Source organism: Apostichopus japonicus, chromosome 17, assembly GCF_037975245.1.
Source record: "Apostichopus japonicus isolate 1M-3 chromosome 17, ASM3797524v1, whole genome shotgun sequence".
Classification (NCBI taxonomy): Eukaryota; Metazoa; Echinodermata; class Holothuroidea; order Aspidochirotida; family Stichopodidae; genus Apostichopus; species Apostichopus japonicus.
In genome coordinates, this window is record NC_092577.1 from 3,223,610 (window position 1) to 3,250,001 (window position 26,392).

The window sequence follows — 26,392 nt, forward strand, 5'->3', positions numbered from 1 at the left end:
GCACAAGCACCTGTGTAAGTTGCACTTTGCGGCATGCATGTATGACCCAGCGTGGAATATGTGAACTGCTCCTGGCAAATACAGATGCCCTCATCAAAGCTTCCGTCCCCCGGAAGTTTAAAGCATTCCTCGTTAAGCCCGCAATCGGTGCGTGAGTAGCATGTGACCCATTCTTCCCGGAGAAGCTCCGGGTTGGTGTCCGGGGAGGAGGAGAGGACGCCAGTGGTGGTGTCATCCCCGTAAATGGTGTCAGAGGGGTTCAAAGGGAAGGAGTCATGCAAAAGAGGGTAATCATAAAATGTAGATGAACCTTTGTGTCGAGAATTGCGATGCTGCGACGACGAAGAAGTGTCTGCTAATGGACCTTTGAAATGGAAAATGAAAAAAATATGAAAATATGATTACAATGTATTGGCAGGAAAAATATGAAAAAAGCAAAGCAACTTGTTAAATGTCTGACATCTCTAATATTATGAAGAAAAGAATGATTACAATGGAATGTCTAAAATATTTCTGTTCAGAAATTCAATAAACAAAATTCATGTTCTATCTTGAAATTATTTTATTTCTTTAATTAAATAGTTATCTTTCCTAAACCTTCCCTCTGCCCTTTCCCTCCTCTTTCATCCCGTTCCCCACATAACAAAGGATATGTCATCTTTTCTCCGGGTGATATCCTTTTTCAGAATCTAAAAACTTCAACTTTTTGGACAACTGAGTTAAAAAATGATGACAATCAGAGGCAAAGCTTTACTAAATGGGAAAAATCAGAGGTGGCTGTTTGTTGCATGTAAATTTTTTTGCATGTAACTTTTTATGTCATATTGTAATTATTTGAATTGTCAAATTCTGTATTGATATCAGAGAGAACAATGACAAAAATATTCCCAAATTTAAATAATCAAAAATATTCCCTAATTTTAATAATCCTTCCAGGTATTCATATGAAAGGAAGCTATTACTTAGATCATGACTAATACAAGCAGGGCTTGATAAGATCAAAGTTTTTGCTAAAATTAAGATTCCTATCTAAACCTTCAAAGATATTAAGATCTGGTATTTTTTTCCCCTCCTTTTGTAAACTCTCGCAATAGAAACTCTTGCTAGACGCCTTGCAAAGTGAATTATTTAAACATTCCCCTACACTATCTAATGTTCCTTCGACAAAAAAAAAAAATAGTTCCAGACTTCATCGATAATAGCTCTTTGGTTTCCGCTGCCGTGAGTTTCTGTGGGAGTCAGTCGGGGAAGATCTATGCCACCTCGGGCAATGCCTTCCAAGGAGAAAGTGACACACTTCTGGAGCAATGTGGAAGATGTTGAGTTGAGGTTGTCATATGACCTACATAATAACGGTGGCTTAGTGCTATGCAGCATTTGAATGGAAATGAACAACGTTGTAACACATCTTGAAGTACACATACTGTAGCAATGAATAATTTGACATGGCTTCAGGATGAAACTCCAGCTGGATTTTCTGCAAGCAGTTCTTGCAAAGCAGTGGTCTGAACTTCACCATTTGCCAGCTTTTCTCCCTATCTCCTCTCCCTTCCTCCTTTCTCCACCACTCTCCCCCCCCCCCATCCACCTTCTGTCAAAGAGCATGAATATGATGTTTAATCAACTTTGTGTTATGGACATATACATTGAAAAGAGTGTGGATATCATATTTTCCAAGAACGTTTTCTTGTTCCATAGGCAAGTCAAAGGCATGTTTGTTCAACTTCATGCCCTTACAATGTTAACATCAAAGTGTTCCATTACCTTGTAACATCTGACTAGCCCTGTAGTGTACATACAGTTTTATATGTAAAATTAACATTGCTCACCATGTATGGCAAACATGTTGAAGCACATCTGGACACCTCTCCATCCAATTTTTATGAGATTACAAGAATTTGGCTGCTCACCAAGTTTAGCAACATATTTCCACTTAAAACCAAACATTTGACAGAAATTCCACGTCATTCTATTGCAATGTAATCTTTTTAAGTACTTCGTTGGCAAGGCTTTGTTAAGTTTTTGCCAATTTTCAACATTCCTGTTTAGGATTTTTGGTGGAAGAAACCCCTGGTATTCGATAATTGTTTCCTTGGTGACCCCATTCTTCACATTTGACATTTTGGTGACCTTTTCAGTAGCAGATGTTGAGGAGCGGCCTATGAAGAGGAGAGCATCCCCTTTCCTCCCCGTTTGAGAAATGTTTACATGATTAACTTGAAAAGCAGTGTTACCTATTTTTACAACTTCTGAAGTACTGTACGTTCAAGATTTTCCATTTTTTCCCCACAAATATTTGCAAGCTTTCCCCCTTATTTTTTTGGCGACCCTACAAAATATTGTGGGGACCCCAAACAGGGTCCCATCCTGCAGAGTATCATGGTACTACAGGCGGCAGCTAAAATTTTTCAACCACGTTAGCTTTCCTTTAACTTTTGTGGAGTATGACTAAATACTGCTCATGACCAGGTTCGACGCAAAATTCCGTTTTCCAGGCAGCTACTGTATGTACCAGTTTTAGTTTTTGATGTACAGACCTGATGATTGATGCCATATTTGAGAATATCGATGGGACATTTTGGAAAACGTTTGTCACATTCAATGACCCATGACGGCGCTCCGTAGATGAAATATCCACTACTTACCAAAAGTACTGTTTCTTGTGACGAGTGCAATGTATGTTTCCTCGTTGCCCTCTTGGGGCTGACAGACCGTCTCGGAGTACGAACAATCCACCAGAAAGCACAGCCCGTTTCCGAGGAACGCCAGATCGCAACTCGGCGTCCGGCAACACCTCTTGGCGCAGGCGCGGATGGAGTAGACGTTCGGCTGTTGCGTGAAAGCATCGATTTGGGATAAGTCTGGAATGAGACCGGTCTGCGGGTCGTCGACATAGCACCTCGCTTGCTGCGACGATGACGACGTCTTCACTGCGCCTGTGGGAGATAAAAGCCACGATGAACGCAACGGAAGAAAACAGATCAAAACGAGACCGTCCGTGACGATAGGTGAGGAGGGAAGCAGAAAATGGTGTGGTAGGGAGGAAAATAAATTATGAAGTATAGGGTTTACTGATTAACTGTTAGAGTGACCCACCACACCTCACCCCTCCCATGTCTGCTCCTGTTCCCTCCCTCCCTCCCCCTCCCTTTTCCCTTACTTATGTCCCCTTCACCCATCTCCCTCCTGCGTAAAGAGGCATCTACCGGTTAAGAATCTAAGAATCCAGCCTATTAACTAACTACTAACAGTGCATCAATAGTCAATCTCTGCCAAACCCCCCATGCCCCCCACCCACCCCCACGGCCATTACTCTGACAACCATGCCAAATATCACGATAACTGCACAACTTCTCACCTTCTGAGACGCTCCACAGAGTTAGAAAACATAGAAGGAACGAAAACCACAGAGACCCTGGAGCCCTAAATCTCCTGAATACTTTTCTGTGTCTAATGTGAACACTGTTCCATTCAGGTCGATGAGTCCAACTCGGAAAATAATGAAAATTTGACATTGCGACCGTCCTCTCTCCTCCGTCCATCGTGAAAGTTTGTGACGTCTGTCTCATTGCACGACTCCAGCGTCTCCGCTAATACGAAGAGCACTCCACTTTCATCCGACAAATCGGTATTTGTTTTTCCTTCGGAAGATGTATATACTAGTTCCGAAGATGGGCAGGTAGGAAGATTGCAGGTAGATATCAGACAGTACCGATATCTTCTGTTAGTGTCAAAAAGAAGGCCTTCCCTCAAAACTGTTTAAGAACACCTGCCAAAGATGAGATAAAACGAAAAGTACTCAAATGAATGGGAAGTCAAGATGGTATTTAAATACCATGATCAGTATTAAAAGAAGAAACATCAAATGATGAGTTTTCCTTGTCAAAATTTCACACTCGGGGGAAGTATTTCACCGATGGAGACTTCAATGACATCCTGCCAGCTGATCTCAATTTTCAAGGATGTGTTGGTTATATACAGTACAGTATATAGGGCGAGTAATTATATAGGGCAATACCGGGAATATGCTAGAGAATGACAATAAAATGGTCGTGTAGGGATGAGCTCAAATTACCGAAATATGACAGATCGTCGGTGTAATTAACAGATTCAGTATGATCAGTACCAAATATTATTGAACAAACCATTGTCAATTTAACAGAGTTGTAATAGTCTAATTCTAGGAAGATATAATAATTTTCCCACGGAAAAAATGAGTTAAACATACAATTGGAAAATGTCAGATAAAATCCAGCTCTGCAGGTCCATTTGTGACTGCAATGATCTATTCCTGATAGCATTTGATTATGATAACACATTCAGCTTTGAAAAAAACCTTGAGACGGTCTTTAATCGGTTTATCCATAGATCACATACTGTTAAGCCATCTGGTTGCCGTTACTGACATACTGTATTTGTCTGGGTCTGATAATATTCCAGACCACATTGTATTTAAGCAAGATTAACTGATCTATAGCTACGACAATTTTTCCAAAACTTCGGTGCAAGAGTACCTTGACAAGGCTGTTACAGTAATTCTCCTCTTCTCTTGCCCTCAATCCCGTCCCCCTAGCCCCCTGTCCCCCTAGCCCCCCTGTCCCCTGTCCCCTACCCCCTCCTCTCACCCTCATTTGGCACTAAATTCTGTGAGCGACAGATTTGATGATCAATAAAGTCATCAAATTATATTTAGTCTTCTAGACTAAGACACTTTTGCCGTAGAGTGCAAAAGTCATATATTGAAGTTCAACTTCTGAATGGTATATTCGGAGAGGAAGGGTAAGTGGGCGGTGCCCAAAAAGTGAGGGCGCTGCGCTAAAACGTTCCAGTCTTGTAGTTTAGGTAGATGGGAAAGTGAATATATGTAGAGTTCGTAGAGAGGAGCAAAGTAAATACTGTACATGAGATTATCAAGACATGTATACCGAGTTCATGTATGCCTCACAGTAACCATAAATGTAGGCTTTCTATTGTCTTAATCTAAACAGATGCATGCACAGTCCATATTTTCACTGTTGAAATTGTAAGTCATGTGACCAGTATAAGAAATATTGCTTAGCTCTCTGTTTCTAGAGTACAATTTTTAAGTTATTTTAAAAGAATTTTGAACAACAGAAAGCTGACTGGGAATTTCTTAACCAATTTAAAAGAGAGCATTTCAGCTCTGGAGAACATAAGTCCATACGTATGAGTTCGTACGCTAGCATCAAGTCGTTTGTATTTATACTGAACTAGAGCCACTCATCCTGGTTTATTTCCTTCTGGCATTTTGGATATCTATAGCTGCTCACGTTTTTTTTTTTCCCAGGACGAACGTGGGTTTCAGATTTTTCAGGAATTAACAAATTCGTTTGAAATTAGAGTTAGGGTTAAGAAAGTGGGTTAGGGACCCATATTTTTATGAAAATGAAGGATTTTCGTTCATAATCTGGGGTCAAAACTAGGAAAAAAGATTCAGAACATGTTTTTGAAAAAGTGTCACATGTTTGGAATCCAGGGATTTGATTGGCCGATGCCCACGTTCGTCCTGGAAAAAAAAAATATGCTAGCTGCTCACCGCACATACGTACTGTAGATAGATTGGGTACTCTCGCTTACTGCCTTGTATCCATTAACATATACTATAAGTCTAGGCAGTGTTAATATAGGTATACGTATTTCAATTTACACTTCCTCCAGCTCAACTTCAAGACTTGCAGTTCAACTAATTGCCGCACTGTTTAATATTAATATCGGGGAATAATTAAGTTTTAAGTTTTCAGAATTTTTCGTTGTACAGTTTGGAAGTCTCTGCATTTTCTTCTATGGAATACTACAAACAATTTAATAATAATAATAATAATAATTATAATTATAATAATAATAATAATAATAAAAATAATAATAATAATAATAATAACAATAATAATAATAATAAAGATTTACATAGCGCCACTCCAGGAGACGAGTATTCTGCCCATGGTTGAATCCTGTGTGAAAAACTGCCATCTAGGCTACATCTTTGAACATGTACAGTACAATACTGTAAGTACATAGCAATTTGATTCTTCTGCATGATGTAGCATGTTGCCATGGGATACCGAATAAATTATATTCAGAAAATTGATCCCTTATAGAATATAGACCAACGCCTATCTAGTATTCCATGTGCATATGAGTGTAAACATAATACTCACTATAATACTAATACTGTGCAGTGCATCAATTACAGATCCGATAAATTCATTTCTCAAAATTAAAGTCAGCCGACATTTGCTAATCACCAAATCCCCATAGACCCCTGCAAGTAATTACCAGAATTTTAACTTTCCTTATCGACATGCCCACCTTTCAAAATGGGATACTGTATATTTAATTAGTCAGAGAGCAGCCTACCGTTATAGCTACAGTACATGAATTTGGAGGTATTAAACTGAATATTTTGAGACACATATCACTGACAATAACTAATTATTTTCTCATATTTCAGCCAAAATTTGCATTGATGACAAAGAAGCCTACAGTACAGTAGGTTGATTACCTGACTGGAGAAATAATCATGTAACATTATCCCGCAGACAGACTTAAATTTATTACAAGATTCAGAAAGTACTAAGAGGTAAACTTTGTAAGGTGTGACCTTTAGTTATGTACTACTCAAACAATGAGTTCATTTGTTTTTAATTTACGTGAACAATATATTGATGGAAATAAACAGTGGAGAGGGGATGCGGGGTGGGGCGGGGGAACCGTTGATCAGTTTTGACATCTCCACAAAGAAATTTCACTCCACAAAGTACAGTATATCTTCCTCCACATCAATTTAATTACTTGATACTAAAATATTTAGTCAGTGTTTAAGGCAGATTTAACTGATATTAAAAACCTCCAATGATTATTTAGGTATCCTTTTTGAGACTTGATCTCTAGAACAAAGTGCAAAAGGTTTTGAAATATCTGCCATGAATATGTGTGTGTTTGTACTGTATACTACAGTATACAGTATAAAATATATACAAGTATCATGCACTCGCAATCTAACTATATATTTAGGCCTGTAATACATCAGTATACAGTATCCAACAATCAGCACAGAATATACTACAGTATATGCACTGCATGGTATATAACAAGTGTCCTGTGCACATGAGTGCACAAGTACTAGATCTGAGAGAAACAACTATATAGCAGTAGAGCTACAGTAACAGTATAGTTCTATAACTGCACTGCACATTTTCAATGACTACTGTTTATAATAATATCTCAAATTATTTTGATATACTGTATAAGAAACTAAACTAACCATTTTGTATAATACTTTACAGTAGCCTACGCATACTGATTGCACAGTTCAGTAATACCAGCATTAAATTCATGAATAAAGTCATACTGGGTTAGTACTGTATGTACTTTACATAATACAATGCTATACTCACTTATTAATACTATTCCTGTGGGTCATATTACTAATGCAATGACAATTTTCTTTACGTAAGACAAAAACAAAACCACAAAGAAACTGATTTAATACCCCATTTTCCCCATTATAGGCATACTGTACACCTTTACAGCAGTCTCTTATTTTTACATTTTTCATAAATGCCTTGACTAACCAATGATGATGATGATCATCATCATTCAAGCAACAACGCAGGCATAGCCGAGGCACTCCAAGTAGCGTCATCAAACACTTCAACGATTCATCCTCTAAATGTACATCCGACGCGGCCTCCTCCGTTGATTCAAACGATGCGAATCATCGCTTTGAGGACGTGAATTTTGTCTCGTTTGATCAATTATCCATCAACCTGTTCATGAATAGGTTTTGTTTCCCATTGCTTTGGTTAACAAAGCGCCCGCCGCTGAGAGTATACAGACGAACGTCGAGACTGACTCATGACAAAGATAACCTTTCGTGATTACAGTCACGAACTTTACGTACCGTATACTTGGCGGCGTCGAACTTGGACGTTAAAATGTATAGTTCACGGACAATTATAAAATATAATCAATTTGATATTTATCTTTGAATTTTTTTTTCATCCTTCTGAAAATCTTTGCTTTTATCAGAATCATTATCGAGTGCTTCTCGTCCGGGATTGTACTGTACCATATAAAAAACAAATTAACATTCGAGTGGTTCTTCATTGGTATGGATAATCTTTCTCGAGTATATATTGACGATTGATCAGGTCTGGGGGAATCTCAAGCCAAATCGAACTTTGAAATATGATTTTTATCTCACTTTAAATGTCAGACAATTGGAATTGTTTAAACAACTCAGATAACTGTATTTGATTGAAACAAACAAAGGGGGTAATTTTTTGTCCCGGGAAATTAAGCATTTTTGTTGATTAAAAAAATTGTCATTTATGTACACAGAGTTGAAAGACATTCTATGACACTGAGATACAATATACATATATCATTTCATGTTAAATAGCCACATTTGCAAGATTGATTCAATTCACTCATTGTCAAATCAGGCTATAGCTCTGTTTAAAATCCTTTACAATGTAATTCTGCAAATTAATTTGGATTTAATACAATGCATACTGTATATCGTTTGTGACCTGAAAGTGGGTCTGTGGTAGTACAGCACAAACATGTTTATCGAACATTTAACTGTAAATGTCAGTTGACCTGACATTGACCTGAGGGGCCGGTCATAGAGGGCGCACAGTGTTAAATGGTTACCGGTTCATTCTAGACACAGTAGAACGAGAGTGCCAAGGTTGTGGGGAGACAGGTAAGCGAGGAGCAAAGTAAATTGACTGTCCAGTTGAATGGATGAGACCGGATCATAAGAGAATGAAATATACTAATTACATTATTGTTGTCTAATTATCATAACACTAACTCTAATTATTTCTGTAGAGAGCAAACAGTATCCTTTATACATCTGATTGTTATTATAAAACTTACTGGTTTATATATTTAAGAGTGACCCTCTTACCTGTCTCCCCACAACATTAGCACCTCATTCTACTGTGTCTAGTATGCCCTGGTAATCTTTTAACACTGTGCACCCTCAGTGACCGGTCCTATCCGGTCAATGCCCTCCCTTCTCATTCAACCATCCAAAGTGTTTACTCTTGCTTTTTCGTAGTGGATTCAAATCTTTCGAAAACTGCCCGGATTACATTTGATTATTACCTTCTTTGCATCCTATTGGATTTCTAAGTGTTTCAACAGCCTATTACAGCCTGATAAGTATCCTTTTCTTCCAAAACTCAATCAGACAGAAAAGTTTACAATTAGTGTTCTACCTCTGTGATAAAAACCTTGCGAAATGTGCAATCCACGACACAACTTGCTTTTGGAAAACTGAGCGATATAGAATGCTTATATTTGATAGAAGCTGGTATCTTTGTGAGCCATTTATTAGGACCAATCTATTGTATGATTTCCTCATATCCAGGATTAATTCTATCTAGAATTGTCTGGCAGAGTTTTCACACAGTAAAAAACAACCCTTAATATTTCTGTATAGCTCTGATAAGATTAGATTGCTAAACAATTAATCACCTTTGTTCTGAAGTACCTTTAAAACGAATCCACAGGGTCATGAAGTATGCCATTCACGTTTCAAGAGGGTAGATTCTCAGTAAACCAACAGGCATCAGGTTTGGAACATATAAATTTATCCCGATTCTTACGTGACATTATCAATTCATTTCGACTACTCAATCTACAGGTTGTGAAATTTATATAACTATCACCTTTGGAGTACATGTATACGAAGCAACTGTTCATACCATAATGTACAGTAATCATGCACACTTTCATGAATAAATTTTATTTAAAAAGTCTCAAAGGACCACTTTATGTATTGACTTAAGTTTCCATACTGGTAGACTGTTTGAAAACATTGCTATCACTGGTTGTATTTTAATATCAAATTTATTTATTGGGAAACAAACCTTTAAAATAAAAGAAGTTGGATAATAACACAGCGAACTCTAAGTCAGATTATAAATTGCACCCTGTAGTCACCAGCAGTGGCCGTGCAGAATCCTGTTAGACAAGTCTATAGTCGTTCTTGGTTTCTTCAGCCACTTACTGTATATTATTCAGGTTTATATACATATTTATTTGAAGTCTTTATACTGGACCGTCAAATCATGGAGCTAGTCAAATTGCTTGTAGCACTACTTGATATCCCAAGGAGCGCAAGTTTCTGGGTCAACTTGACCTGAGGGTACGGTCAGATACTTGAAAACAATGACCTTATAAATACAGAAGGAACAAAACTAATTTTGATGTCTTACTGTATAGACTAGTTAATCAAAAAGCAATTAATGCTAGAAATCTACTTAACGTGTCCAAAAAAGCTAGACTGATGCGTGAATATATTGCTCTCCTAAAGTTTCTGCAGTTTGTGAATAAATTTGCCACACTTTGGTGTTATTGTAATCAACTAAAAGGAAAGCCACTGTATTTACTACTGTATATACCTCAAAAAATGATAAAACTTTCAGATGGATAGTTAGGTATTTCAAATTAAAGATTCGAAGGGGGAGGGGGGGGGGTGGGGGGAGGAGGAGGCAAGGTAGGTCGGTGTGCGTATGTTTAGAAAACAGGTAAGTGAGGAGAGAATTATAAATGCACAAATATTTAGTGGTAGTTTAGGAGGTAGCCAATAGGGGAGAGCCCTGGTGGAAATCCCAGGCCCTGTAGCTGACAGCATCTTGAGGTGTTTTGGTTGAAAATCTCATAGCAATTTCCAAGCACCAAGATACAATTAGGTCTTAAAGAGGATTTACTCTGACTGCATGAGCTGCAAGATTCATAGACGACTATGCAAACTTTGTCTATTGTGTATTCCTATACATGTACTGTAGTGTAGTCATTACAGACATTTACTAGCAGATTCACAGACTGCATAGTGTCCACTTAATCCATTACAATATGTATCATGAGGTGTCATGTACTGCACACATGTCTAATACTAGCATCTTGCACATGTCACTTTTACCTATACGCAGTATGTAAACCACATACCAGCATTTAAATGAATACTGGTACAATGAGAATCAAATTCCAACTGGATGTATCATATTTTTACAGGTCTAGTGGATTTACGCCCCAATAACCACAAAAACAAACTGCCAAACAAAAGATGAGCATTAATTTACTCCTACTGTACATACAGTATTCACTATTGGCATTTGCATACGTACACGAACCAATTAGAAGAAGGTATTCCCACTGCTTAAAGTGCCTTGAAACAGATCAATGTAAAACCAAATTCCAATCAAACCACAAGGAATTCTTTTTATTTTTTAAATTTTATTTTATTTAATTTAATTTAATTTAATTTAATTTTTAATATTTTTTAATTTTTTTTATAGAAGCAACGCACACTGATAAAAAGATGGCTTTAATATTTTATAATTTAAGTAAACTGAGTTTCCTGTTATCAACTGAAAATTCCTTCAGGAGCTTAGAAATTATAGACTTACATCGTTCCGTTCTTATTATAATAAGATCGATACATTACGTTACCGCCAAACGACCGTCGGAAAATGTAATAATTTTCACCAGATCACATCAGAGTGTTGTACGTACAGGTACAGGATATACAATAAAGTTCTGTCCACCCTCTACGAGAGCGAAGCTCACTAATGGATATAACTTCATGCATGAGTTATTCGCAGGGCTCCTGTGCAAACATCTTCGGACCAAGTATGATGTGAGATATATTGAAGAGATGTACAGTATAGTGGACACTTTTACTCTATAGATGCATTCGTACTGTATGTACCATATGAATAAATCATAATAAATACTGTACATATTTCTGTGTCAATATATATGATTATTTAATTTAATTTTTTTAAATATTTAAGTTACCATTAAAGTTACCATTACCTGCAATTCAAATACCCTCATCAGTAAATTTACTATAGCATATTGACCATAGGCATAAAGTGGTACCTACAGTAGAATGTGGTCAGCTAAATGCACTGCAGTATAATACAGACTTAACGCTTACAACCTGGTGTACGGTTTTCAACACTTGTAATTTAATTTTGGGTTGGTCATCCTTGCAAACAAGCTTCCAAATCATATAATTATTTTTAATAACAAAATCATCTAAATTTCAGCCCAAAATAGTTTGCAAAGCTCATCTGTCACTAATTTATGCTATTGTTCATACTCATGTAATTAGCTAGAGCTGTGGATTAATTAGGTACACTGAGTGAATTATTTTCACTGAGTTTCACATAGTTCACTGAGTGAACTATTACCAGCTCACAGCTGTCTCAATGTTGACAATCTGTCTACCAACTGGTGAATAAATATATTTATATCTCAATTTTTGACAGCTAGTGGGTAATTTGTAACCCCTTAACGAATCAAAATTCAAATCTTCATTAGTTATACTATGCACATCAATATTAAACAGCTGACATTTGGCACAAAATAAATTTTCATATGAAGTTAAGTGTACAGTAGACCATTAAAAACAATTATACACTATCGCACTGCAGGTTGTAATTCTATACCACTTCTAACATTTGAGAAATGACTCAAGATGTTAAACATCTGCGGTTCATTGTTGAAGATAAAAGCTGGACTATCCAAAACTATTCCTTCCCTATCTAACCCCCATATTTTGTGTATTGAAACCGATCAGGGCCTATCGACACATACAGTACCTCTGAAACAGTCAATGTACACTGAATGGATGCGTACTACACGCACGTACCTTTGTCTAGCTTATTATTATTTGTCCTATTCCCAGAGATCGAGCAAATGAAACATTCAAACAAAGCATGTGTGGCATAAATTCCATGTAAGACAGTCCCATCAATTGGGACATTGCTCAACCATATGAGCAGGCAAATATAATTTACTTTGCGATGCAATAATTTACCTCAACTGCACATAACCTCTATGCCTTATATGCAAAACAATGGACAGTAAGTAACCTGTGTATACAATTTTGTCACATTACTATGCAAACCATTCAGCGAGAGACTCGCATTGCTTCACGTACAGTATAGCCTAATGTACAGTACTGTATAGCCTAATGTCAAGTACAGCATAGCCTAATGTGCAGTAATGTATAGCCTAATGTCAAGTACAGTATAGCCTAATGTCAAGTACAGTATAGCCTAATATACAGTAATGTATAGCCTAATGTCAAGTACAGTATAGCCTAATGTCAAGTACAGTATAGCCTAATATACAGTAATGTATAGCCTAATGTCAAGTACAGTATAGCCTAATGTGCAGTACTGTTTAGCCTAATGTCAAGTACAGTATAGCCTAATATACAGTACTGTTTAGCCTAATGTTAAGTACAGTATAGCCTAATGTACAGTACTGTATAGCCTAATGTCAAGTACAGTATAGCCTAATGTACAGTGCTGTATATAGCCTAATGTACAGTGCTGTATATAGCCTAATACAATGTCAGTCTGAAAATACCAAATTTCATTTTAATAATTTACCAACCATGTCAACAACTCACTGCATTTTACACACACCAACACTGAAAATTACCTATTTTTATGAACATTTGAATGAGTAACAGATAAATCATTTTTCTTTTTTAAAAGGATTCATTTCATTTATTATTGAACATAAAGTACCTCATATCCTCCAAAAGGCCTAAATAATATTCCCCCCCCCAATTTTTGATGGATAAATTTATTATTGAACATCAAAAACCACAAGACTTGAAAGTGGAGCCAAACAGAACATGCCGTTTTTCAAATTTTATCGTCTTTTTCTTCCCAAAGTTGCACCTCTGACATTTAATTTGCTCCGTGTTATCAACAGATCTCCCTCAGGGATAATGTACCCTTCTCTCACAAAATCTCTCACAAAATATTCGTCAATAAAAAGCCTGTTGCTACAGGAATACCATACTACTGTACGTAGCTACCACTAAAACTACTAACTGCAGGCAGCCGATGGACATACAATCTGGCTGAATTTTTTACGAACAGAACTTAATACGAGCAAATAAACGTTGGCTGTCAAATCTATGGTGAGAAATGATTGAAAAAAAAAAATTTAAATGCAATGCCCAAGGAAATTACGGGACAACCGAAATAAACTGCAGCTTAATTATTAATTGGCTGAAAATTTTTCAAGATTTCAACGTAAATTTTATATTTCACAGATTTATGGGTCTTGTGTTTTAAGTTAGATTGGTTCAAGGATGTACAAAAGGAATATATAAGGCTCAAATAAATTCACAATTTTTACCAAAATTTGATTCAAATCTACTTACATAGTATTTAGATGCTGAAAACTGTGTTAAACTTAAACAATAACAAACAAATATAGCTACAGTAACATATTTGTGCAAATATATCAATTTTACAATTTTCTGCCAGATTTTCAACAATTACTCAAGATGTCGACAATTTGACATAAATTTGGTAGTAAAACATTTCTTACTGTTATGACTTTTGAAATTTGCTCGAAATTTAATGCAATTGTGTAAATTTACCAGTATTTGGACCACAGTCTATACGTCACAATCTTAATCATAATACAGTATGAATGGATTGATAGTTGCACACACAGCCACTCTGCAAAGTGCCCCCAAGAAATCATTTCAAATTTTTGAATCTTACATGATCAAAGTTTGTATTCGCTTTTGTACACTTGTTTGTTTTCATCGATTTGTTGCGAGTACTGTATTTACATTGCCAACCAATCCATTCCTCCAAAACCATTTTAACACAAGTTTACTAAAGTGATACTAATTTAGTAGGTTAGCTATAGGGGTACAGTAGATGAGGAATCTATCAGCTGAAGAAAGGTCAAAGAGGAACACAAATTCATTATTTTACCGAAAATTATATAAAGTGCAGAAAGTTTTCACTATTCCGACGACACATCTCCTTACAGATTAACCAGACATGGACGGACAGACAGACAGACAGGTTATACATATTATTTGCCGAAGCAGAAGTTGAGAGTGTCAGCTGTATGCCTGGCAGGTGCTGTAGAGGCCTATAAGTGGTACAGTCTACATAATTCACATACAGCTAGTTCAGTACTGTGTACATATCCAGTCTAGTACTATTACAGTACATAATACATGCAGAGTGGACAATATTTTTCGGTATCATGTCTTATAGCTATATTCATGTGTGCTTTCTGAGCTGCACTGAGTTAGGTTGGCCCATGGATGCTTTTAAATCTAATGTGTTGTACCATAAATTAAAGTGTGTACATATAACAGAGGAAGAATATAGCCGATGAATTTTTAGGTCCGTGAATCCCCGAAGGACTGCCGAGCAGGCCAAATTTAAAATTACAAGTTTAATAAATTCAGTTCAGATAATAGCAATGTACTGTATTACAGGCAACTCTAGGACACACAAAACCACATTGAACTGGCATGCCATATGCAGCAAACTCATGGAAACGTGACTGCATGCATACTTGTTAAAATTTGGGTATTTATGTTCCATAATGTGCCCATAATACAGTATGCTAAATAATATGCTAAATAATATGCTAAATCTGAGGGTAGTAACTGTACCTGGTTGCATGTCTTGAACTTTTACACCTAGTTTGATTAACTGTTGCTCTAGACATTGTATATTTTAACACAGATCCGGGCCTGTAAGACGTTTGAACTTTGAACAGTCTTTAATAGTGCTCTTGCATTTGTGGGGTGACACAGTATATGGAAAAGGTACCCAGCATATATTCACTGTTTGCAAGGATACACATGTACATATACTGTAGCTCAATGCCTTGGATGTGCTTCACTGGTTATTGTCAAATATTTAGGATGGCTTGATTTAGTGTGCACCACTTACTATACTGTGTTGGTGTACAGCTGTCTGTGCGGGTACATACATTAACACACTGCAGCCCTCCTGTGGCACTCTATACAGTACACTACAATATTTATCGTTGTAACACATGTATGTATACCCTAAGTGTTTCCTTTGGCAGCCCTGACATTAATTCACGGTATGTACACTACTGTAGTATGTTTACGATGAACAATACACTAAACAGTATTCTACATAGCTTGAACGCTTCTGAGCAGCTCGGCTCTTTAAACGTTGTGCTGGTTTCAATACAGCATTGAATTTTGGCTTTGGACCTGTGGGTACTCTTCCTAACATAATACGAATCAAGCTCTTTTGAACTAACGTAACATTAAAGAGTTGGATGTTAATGGGAATGGAACGGGGGGGGGGGGGGGGGAGCTGCAGCATCATGCAGCCAGGCTGCGTTGGAATTTGCAGCTTCACTGTAGCTTTCCTTCCCTACAAAGAAATTGGTCAAAATTGCAGATTTTTGCAGGTTTGACAAGTTTGTATGATTTCTATATCTTAAAGCTGGTAGAAAAGTAGTAATTAAATACAATATGAACATTGTAAAGTATCTTTCACAAATATAATTTCTGCGCACATATTTATTTTCAAGCCTGGTATTTTCTTCTCTATTTTCATCTTCTTCTCTATTTTTGGGGTAAAACCTTATTTTGCACGATTAATGGATGTTATTTTAGGCTACAAAACAGCTGTTTAAACGTTGCAACGGAATTGAACAGATCACACTGTTCCAACACAAATTGTTTCAAGTGGAATTAAAAACTTCAAAACTAACACAGCTCGAGGCTTAAGTCTTTATTGCTCAGGATTAAAACGCTATGCAGTATTCTACTAGCACACAGTATACTGGTAGTGCTGCTGTATTAACTGAAATGGATATGAGTATTATTGTTTTCACTGGGACCAGCCAAAAATCTTGTCTTGCAGAACGACTATTGAATCAGACAATGTACCAATTACATTAATTACTAGTGTATTCACTACCACCAGCATATATATGTGTATTGTACACCGCAGGCTCAGGGTACCTGTTTCTCATGCATATTAGCATTGGCCATTATTACTGTATGTGTGTATTAAACACAGTGCAAGTACAGCACTATACTGTAAACAGAGAGATTTTCAATCCAGCTATATATTTGAAAATAAAATTTATGAGTAGGATTGGAATTAACTTTTGTCAGTGAATTGTGACATCAAGGCCATTTGACTGTTAAAGCTATTATTTTTAAGGGAGATAGTTACCTTAATAAAGTATATATGATTATCACTAGAATGAACAAAATTAAAAAGAAAATTCTAGCATAATCTTCACTTACCGTACACACAAAAGGAAGGAAAAATTGCAAATAGTTTAACATAATTTTGGAAATAATGACAAATGACTGATAAAATCCAAAAATGATGTAAAAAATGTTTTCTAACAAATATGTAAATTGATATACAGTAGCTCCCGAGTACTACTCGGGGGAGCTATATCAATTTACATATTTTTTTTAGCCAATTGGCTTCTCCCATATATATGCACATATACAGTATGTGGTTGCTAAGGGTCATAAAGTAACTGCCCTCCAGGCTTATGATATGTTTTCTAACAATACTGTGTTTTACAGGAAACAATTTATCGTGTGTAAAAGTAAGTTGGCCTGACGTTTCGATCCTAGCAGGATCTTCTTCAGAGGCTAAATGACAAGTTACAGTAACAGAGGGGACAAAAACACGCACAGAATACAGACAGGTTAATGAGCACGGTGAACACAATGAGATGGATGAAAGGGGATTATAAGTAGAAAGCAACAGGAGAAGAGGAGAGGAAGGAGATAAACTGTGGAGGGACAAAGAGAGGATTAAAGGCACAGGGTGAGGAATAAACTGGAGAGGGACAAAGACAGAAAGGTGTGAAGAAAAATGGAGGGGAAGAGAGCTGTGAGAGGAAGAGTGAAAGGGGGGGGGGGGAAGGGAGAAAGGGGAGAAGGAGTGGTTTCGACGTCACTTCTCTGTACACTAACATCCCTCATGCTGAAGGTATCGCAGCCACGTGTGCAGCCCTGTCTAAGAAGGTCCACCCTTGTCCACCCATCTCTGACATCAAAGCTCTCATGCAACAGGTTCTCACCAAAAACAACTTCACGTTCATGGACAAGCATTACCTTCAAAGACACGGGACAGCCATGGGAACCAGGATGGCTCCTTCCTATGCATGCCTGTTTATGTCTAGCCTTGAAGAACGCATGCTCAGTACGGCTCCCTGTCGTCCCCTTATCTGGTGGCGCTACATCGATGACATCTTCTTCATTTGGACCAGTGATGAGGATAGCCTGCTCACCTTCATCAATCATATCAATTCTTTCCACAGCACCATCAAATTCACCTCTGATTACTCTCACCAACAGGTTAACTTTCTCGTTGTGACTGTTCGCAAGGAACACGGTTCTCTCTCCACAGACTTATACACCAAGCCCACAGACACACACCAGTATCTCCATTCTTCAAGCTGCCATCCCCGTCACTGCAAGTCTGGAATTGCCTACAGTCAAGCACTACGTCTTCGTCGCATTTGCTCTAACAATTCCTCTTTCATTCGCCATACAGATGCTTTGGAAAAACACCTTATTGCCAGGGGCCATAGTGCCAGAAGGGTGCGTGAAGCCATTCAGAGAGTCCGCTCCCTTTCCAGATCATCTACTTTGGCAGTGAAGGACAAAAAGGGACGAGATTGCGACAACAAGCTGCCCCTCGTTGTTACTTTCCACCCAAATCTTCCTCCCCTTCAGAAAATCACCTCTAACAACCACAACATTCTCCTCACTTCAGATAGACTCCAACGAGCCGTCCCTGAAAAACCCATCATCGCCTACAGACGACCACGCAACCTACGAGACCTTCTTGTACGTGCTGCTGTTCCACCTCTAACTTCTAACCCCACACCCATTCAGCATGGTACCTTCAAATGTGATCGTACTTCGAGATGCATCGTCTGCAGCCACCACATTGTTGAATCCAATTCCATCACCAGCCACAGCATGCAACTCACACACAAGACTAAGGGTCACATCACTTGCACTACCACCAATGTCATCTATCTGATCTCTTGTAGAATTTGCGGCATCCAGTATGTTGGCGAAACCAAAACCACCCTCAAGAAGCGTCTCTATGGTCACAGATCCACAGTCAACACCATGAAGACTGAGACCCCAGTTGGAGAACATTTTAACCTTCCCAACCATTCCATTAACGACATGTCCCTACAGGGGATTGAATCCTTAGGTAGCCGTCCTGACCTAGTACGTATCAGCAGAGAGAGGCTCTGGATGCAACGCCTTCGTACCATTCAACCTCATGGGCTGAACATTCAGGAAGGACATGACTAACTTTCCTCTGTTCCCTACTCCTTCTCCCCTTTCTCCCTTCCCCCCCCCCCCTTTCACTCTTCCTCTCACAGCTCTCTTCCCCTCCATTTTTCTTCACACCTTTCGGTCTTTGTCCCTCTCCAGTTTATTCCTCACCCTGTGCCTTTAATCCTCTCTTTGTCCCTCCACAGTTTATCTCCTTCCTCTCCTCTTCTCCTGTTGCTTTCTACTTATAATCCCCTTTCATCCATCTCATTGTGTTCACCGTGCTCATTAACCTGTCTGTATTCTGTGCGTGTTTTTGTCCCCTCTGTTACTGTAACTTGTCATTTAGCCTCTGAAGAAGATCCTGCTAGGATCGAAACGTCAGGCCAACTTACTTTTACACATTCTATTACACAGGCTCTCTAGTGGATAAGCAGTTTGCTAACAGTTTTATTTCATTTTGAAACAATTTATCCAAAATTAATCAATAATAAAATCCAAATACTATAAATTTAATCAAAATGGGTTAATTGATACAAGTCCAAGGAAGTATAGCAGTCTTTTACACAAGAACCTTATGAGAGACATATTACAGAGCCATTAAATCTGCATGTATACAGAAAATTTGTTAAAAATAAATTATACCTTGGATTATTATCGATTTAAAGACTACAGTACAGTGGATTTTAAAGCTTTGTTAATTATTTTGTCTTTCAATATATAGATGGTACAATATTCATATTGTGTGATATGATGTGAATGGGTCGGCAAATATGACAGAGATATCCTCTTCTTTTGTGTTTCAATGAAGAACACAATATTACTTGTGTGTGTACATACACTTTATAGTTCAAACTGTCATTAAAACAGTTGTAACATAACCAGTTGTGAAGTTGGTTATTTATAAAAGCCTAATTATAGTGATATAATAGTGTTGGTGGGAGAAACAATAAACTGTACTTCAACAGAAATGACATGTACAGTATACAGTATACAGTATGTTATTTTCAGCATTAAAAAGGAACACTTTCCACTTTAAGAAAAGATGACTTGAGGCAGAATCTTAATCATAAGCCAAGGAAAAGGAAGAATACAAAAAAAAAGGAGTGTTTATAGTAAATTTTCTATGGTATATAATTGAGGTCTTTAAGGTATTCACCATTAAACTAAATGCTTAATCTCTGAAATGCTCCTTTAACTTAAAGCTAAATTGATGATGTGGTCTGCTCCTCAGCACTTGTAAGCCTAACTGTTAATGTTAATCAATTGTTTTATAAATCAACAGCTTCGTTTGACTTTGCATAAACCTTTGATGTCATTCAGCACCATTTGTCCTTGACAAGTAAAGTATACATTATAACCTATAATATATGTAAACATGTCATTAAAAGCTGTTTAAGTCTTAAGCCTCCCATTGAGTATTGTGAACATTTCAGCTGAAGAACTGACCTAATGGTGTGTAAATAGACTAAATATTCCAGTTACTTTAAATGAGAGCAGATGTTTAAAGGGTCACATCTGTAACATTTCAAAGGGTTATGATAGAAATACAACTTGGACTCATACAGTAGCTCAGTGCATTTTTGTTATATAATGGTCTACAATGTTCATATCAAAATTAATGTTGGTACCTTAAACTTATCCTTTAAATATTTGAACAGAATTGAATTCACCAATTCCTGAAAGAACATTGTTTTACCATAAAATCTCAAAAGTGCGTTGTTGAACTCTCCGCTCAAGGTCCGATCTGTAGAAGTTTTGTACAATCTTGACTTAGGTACAGTAGTTATCAACTGAACTAATTTTAAAGTTTTTTTCTTTTTTAACCTCGGGTGACCTCAGATGACCTCTAAATTCTATGGAAAACAATAGGGATTTTGTACTCACTAAGATGAATGCACACATACATGAAACAAGTATGAAAGTATGAGCCATCATAAACTTCCAGATCTAATCATTCAGTTACCAAAAATTTTCATTGATCAAGTCACTCCTGAAAATATTTTTAAAGTTTTAAGTTCACAGCAACATTAAGGGTTATGAAGAAAGTTCAAATGTTTTCTCATAGAACCAACTACAAATATTATAGCTTAAGTTGTAAATATTTTTCGGGGGGCAAAACAAAAAGCTCCATCTTTGCATAAATTATGTAAATTTGCCCACTTTGCATGTACTGTACAAATACAGATGTGCATTTTGCTATGAGATCACAAGTTCAAACATTCCCTGTCTGTGACTGAATGACACATCTGCAATATCACTTATTTGACAGATTTTGTGGCAGGTTGTAATCAGGAGGGTAAAAAAAAAATTCTTGAAAGAACATTTTGCACGTCGTTTAATGTTTGACATCGTGTGTCATACTTGAGGATTGGGAGATGTTTGCACTGGAATGCAGTGTACTTTACGCACGTCTGCAGCTTTGAGTTGGGAGAAATATTTGATTTGAAAGTGAGCCAATCACAGAGCTGTTACACATCTGCTCCTTCAAAAGCATACAGTGTATATCGTATGCAGTACATAGTTCTACATTAAGTACTCTCACTAAGTGTGTTTGCCACCGTCACAGGTACCGAGCAGAAATTTACTGTAATTTGTAAAAAGAAATAATGTTATGATTTCGTTCCTTAATAGTCCTGACTGAAGGCAGTGGTAATGTCTGATCGCTCAGCAGTTACCTCCTGTCTTCAAGATATAAGTTTTTACTATTTCTATATATGCTTACATTGTTCAAATACCTAACAAATTACATTAATTTGTTCTAAAACATTTTAAATAACTGAATAATGATACATGTCAAGATAAATCCAGAGAATGTTTAAAACCCTTCCAAAAAGGAAGTAAATTATTAAAGTAAAAGGTTAAATATCTAACATTTATTAACTCATTTCCAACTAAATGTAATTTGCAACTTACTGAGCTTAGGTTCAGCAGTACATACGTGTCTGTACAGTATGCATTTATCCTATTGGACATATAGGACAGAATGTCTGCAGGGATTTATGTAAGCTGGTTGCTATACATATTACATCACAATAGGCTCTAGGCAGGCTAACAATAGGCTGTACATGTATAATGAGCTAGCCAACAATAGGCTGTACATCATGAGAAACTTAATGAGAAACCGAATGTATGGTAAATATATGCCATAAATTGCAGAACGGTCTCCTACAAACGATCCGAGCATTTGCACAGAGTTCAATGCAGTATTTTATGCACGACAGGAATCCATTTAAAACTGCAATACATAGCCTATAAATTGTAAATAGTTACTGTACTGTATACAAGACATGTACAGAAGGCATAGCTGTACTGGGACAGTATTGCAACTCATGCATACTGTTCAATGTACACTGAGCTATATTTCCTGTACAGTTTGTGGTATGACTGTTAGTACATGTTTACATACTCTACATATCAGGACAAATTTTTAAAGTTTGTCCTATCTTTCGAGACCACCAAATTTCTTTTCTCTGACAACCAAATCTTTCTGTACAGTTTGTGTATACCTGTTAATATATATATACTCTACAAATCAGGGCAAATTTTTAATGTTTGCCCTACTGTATCTTTTTCGAGACCACTAAATTTCTTTTCTTTTCACAACCAAAATCGGCTTTGGGTGGTTGTCTTGGGGGGGGGGGGGGGTGAGGGTAGACGATTGTTAAATTGGTATCACACTCAAGGGGATGACAAAAGTATGAAGATCACATATTACCTGAATGATTAAGCCTGATCTATTTTATATTTTGGAAAGAGCAATGGCATGACTGGCTTGAACACGTGACAGGCTTGGGATTGTCTTGTGATTAAGTGGTCTACTGTACAAACCGAGCTGAAAGGTCGATCTACTGTATCAAACATTTCTCTTATTATTCTTCTTTCAGGAGGGGTGGGTGGTGGTTTGGGGGGGGTGGCACACTGCTAGTGAGAAGATACAGTAACTTGTGTACAACCAGAGGTCACATCACAGTTTCATTTGACACACCCTAGTGACAGGATGTAAACCCTAGTGATAGGGTCACCCTAGTGACAGAGTCACCCTAGTGGAAGAGTCACCCAAGTGACAGGGAAGGTACTCCAAGAAAAGTTCCACATATTTGTTTGTTTGTAGATCTGAACGGACAACTGAACACTAACTGGTTTCAGCATGTTGCCTACACATGTTCGGTTGAGACTCTTAAATACACTTTATTCAGGGTTGTCATACGTATATCTTTGGTTGAAACATGGGAGCCGACGTCCTGTTCAAGAAAATGTTGGAGTTTAAAGAGTTCATGGCTACGGGACCAAATAGCCGGGAACCAATATTCAACGAAATATTTACAGGATAACTTTTACGTTCAATTAGATGTTCATTGTGTCCAATTTATTCCTGGGCAGAGCTCTTTAAACAGCATTTTTACACAATGTTACTACAGCCTAAACGTTTCATGTAAAATACAAGAATTTAAATATCAAATGAATCATCAAAGTATTCAATTTAATTCACCCTGGGCACTTCTGTAGTCTAGTTGGGTTTTTGTTTTTCCTTCTTTACTTTGGCCCTTTTTCTAGTCTGTGTACCATGTAAAACAAGTGATATTTTTAAATGTCACATTGAAGATCTTTAAAATATGGGGATTTTGCTGGCGAGACAAAAAACGGGACAATCCCTAATTCATCAGGACTTACGGCAAATCTACTTTTACTTGGAATCGAGATAAGGGAATCTTCACACTGAGAATAACATCGTCTGTAGAGTTAACTGCAATGAACTGCATAGCATGTAGAAGGATCTCCCACATAGTGTAGGGTCAATGGGTCAGTAAGCTTATATGTATCAACCAGAAAGCCAGTGGGCTTATTGTGATTCCTTGCCAATTGAGATAATTAAATTGATCAGCAATGTTCTTTCACTGACCGTGGACCTACCTACTAAATATGTTAACTAACCATGTTTACAAGCTATTTTTAGCAAAAATCAACTCAAGCCCTGCCCCCTAATAAATTTGCATAATATCACATTGAGCATACATTATCATGCAAGGAATCAAAAAGTCATGTTCAGAAACAATGGTACAGTATGATCTTTTGTCCTTTGGTCATATATTTATTAGTGTTTGCATTCGTGGGTATCCAGGTACACCACCCTGTCTGGCACTGTTATTCTAACATTTTGAAATACTACTCAGTTCCAGGATTTTTTATTTCCATCTATTAAGCTGTGAAAGTGACTTTCACTATGTCAACTTGTTTTGTTTTGCAGAAGGTTAAAGGTACCAAATTTACAACAGGAATATATATATGCTGGTGTTTAGTATACTGCGTATATCATGAACCATAAAGGTCTTTAACATACATGTATTCTTGCCAAGAATATTATACAGCCCTGTACAAGTATCTGTGGACTGGGTCTATATTCAGTCTTGAAGACTTCTACACTCAATGACATTGAGTTAGTGAGACAAGTTTGCTTTCACAAACATCGTAATCAGTCAATAAATTTGACATTAAACACAAAGAAACCATCCACGGAGGGAAGAATGAGAGATTTGAGGACAAGACTAATTGTACTGTATGCTCCTATTCTGGCATGCACAATGCAACACCTTGTAATTCACTTTTTTCCAATACTGACGTCATGGTTGGGGGTCAGGTATCCGACCAGCTCTAAAGAACAGGTAACCAAGGTTCTTACCAAGTGCAAACACTAAATTTCAAGCAGTCCTAAAAAAAGTTTAAGCAGTACTAGTTCATAAATATTACTTCGATTTCTAAAATAAAAACACGTGTCTAAAACAAACATAACATGACCCCTGGGAGATGGAAACCTGTCATATATATATTCCGGGCTGTAGACTTGACAATTTGTAAATCTCAAACAAAGTGGTGAGGGTCAACATTGGTGGCCCCATGTTAAAGAAAATTACCAGTGTATTCACTATGTGTAATTTAAGTAAGTAGGCCTGACGTTTCAATCCTAGCAGGAACTTCTTCAGAGACTGAATATTGACTAGATAGATCTAGCAAAAGTGCAGTAGTAGAGAGTGGACAGATGAGAAAAGACTGTGCAGTGAATATTGGTGATTTTAGTACTAAAAGCTGGAATAAGATTTTCAAGCTTACATGAAGGAAACAATAAAATTGCAAAGCTCCAAAATGACTGGTTACGAGTTACCATCTTGATTGAGCCAAGTCTTGACCAAAGTGCACATAGAAGGTAGTTATAACGTTACAAAATTATTTTAAGCTTATTGACTACTGTAACTCCCTTTTATTTGGCCTTCCTGACTCTACACTGAAAAAACTTCAAACTGTTCAGAATTCTGCTGCCCGGTTAATATCATGTTCATCGCGTCATGATCACATGTCTCCAGTGCTTCAATCACTCCATTGGCTTCCAGTAAAACATCGGTCAATTTATAAGCTCCTCCTCTTAACGTACAAATCACAACACTCCCTTGCCCCTGGTTACATTACAAATTTAATTCCTCAGTATCATCCTCAACGCCAACTTCGCTTGTCTACAAAGTGTCTTCTTGCCACCAGCCATTCCCCAAACACAAAGTTTTATGGAGAAAGAGCCTTCATCTCTGCTGCACCTCATCTCTGGAACAATCTACCATCTTCAATTCGCAATGCACCCAAGGGCGGCGGAACCGGGGGGGCACAGGGGGCACGTGCCCCCCCACTTTTCCTCAGGTTAAAAATGTGCCCTTTTTCTACATAAAAATTGAGGTGTCTCAAGTTACCAAGAGGCCAGGGAATCAGAATGAACGCTCGGGAAGGGCCGTTTCCGGCAATCTAAGGGGTTTGTAAAACCAAAAATTTTCTTGTACGCTCCGCGCCAACCGATGGTGGCGCTCTGCTCAGATAGTCGTGCATACAACTTGGCAAATCCTGGCTACGCCCCTGACTTTTAATGAATTTCTGTGGGTCAAACTCAAAGCTATTTCGAATGGAAAAAAATGTTAAGATATTAACAAGAAATAAACTCTAATTCGGAAGATTTCTACATTAGCAACTAGCATGATTTCACCTCATTTGTCTCAAAAGAAAACTTGTTCCTTGTTTCCCAATTTGCACATTGGATATTGCAGTGCTAGTATTTCCTGGGGGGAGGGGGGGGGTGTTGATGGAGTGATGTGTATACGCAAATAAGATTATACAATAAGAGTTATAAAGGGTACTAAATATAAGCGTGCATCAGTCTAATCGAATTTCTGCAAAGTGCCCTTCGATGTTGGTGCCCCCCCCAAATTAAAAGTG

At 37.4% G+C, this 26,392-nt stretch overlaps 1 protein-coding gene across 8 annotated transcripts in view; it reads right to left on the reverse strand.

The window, feature by feature from the left end:
* The window catches only part of LOC139954802 (dyslexia-associated protein KIAA0319-like protein), a 71,354-nt gene that overhangs the window by 43,127 nt on the left and 1,835 nt on the right, over positions 1 to 26,392 (reverse strand). For 5 of the 8 annotated variants that reach the window (XM_071954742.1, XM_071954743.1, XM_071954740.1 and 2 more), the window contains exons 2-4: positions 3,359 to 3,769; positions 2,646 to 2,936; positions 11 to 364 (exon numbers count right to left, since the gene is read on the reverse strand). In XM_071954742.1, the coding sequence (XP_071810843.1) occupies positions 11 to 364; positions 2,646 to 2,936; positions 3,359 to 3,569 (856 nt within the window). In that variant the 5' untranslated portion in view covers positions 3,570 to 3,769. The remainder of the gene's footprint in view (positions 1 to 10; positions 365 to 2,645; positions 2,937 to 3,358; positions 3,770 to 26,392) is intronic. The other 3 variants (XM_071954746.1, XM_071954745.1, XM_071954747.1) reach the window with 2 other exon arrangements.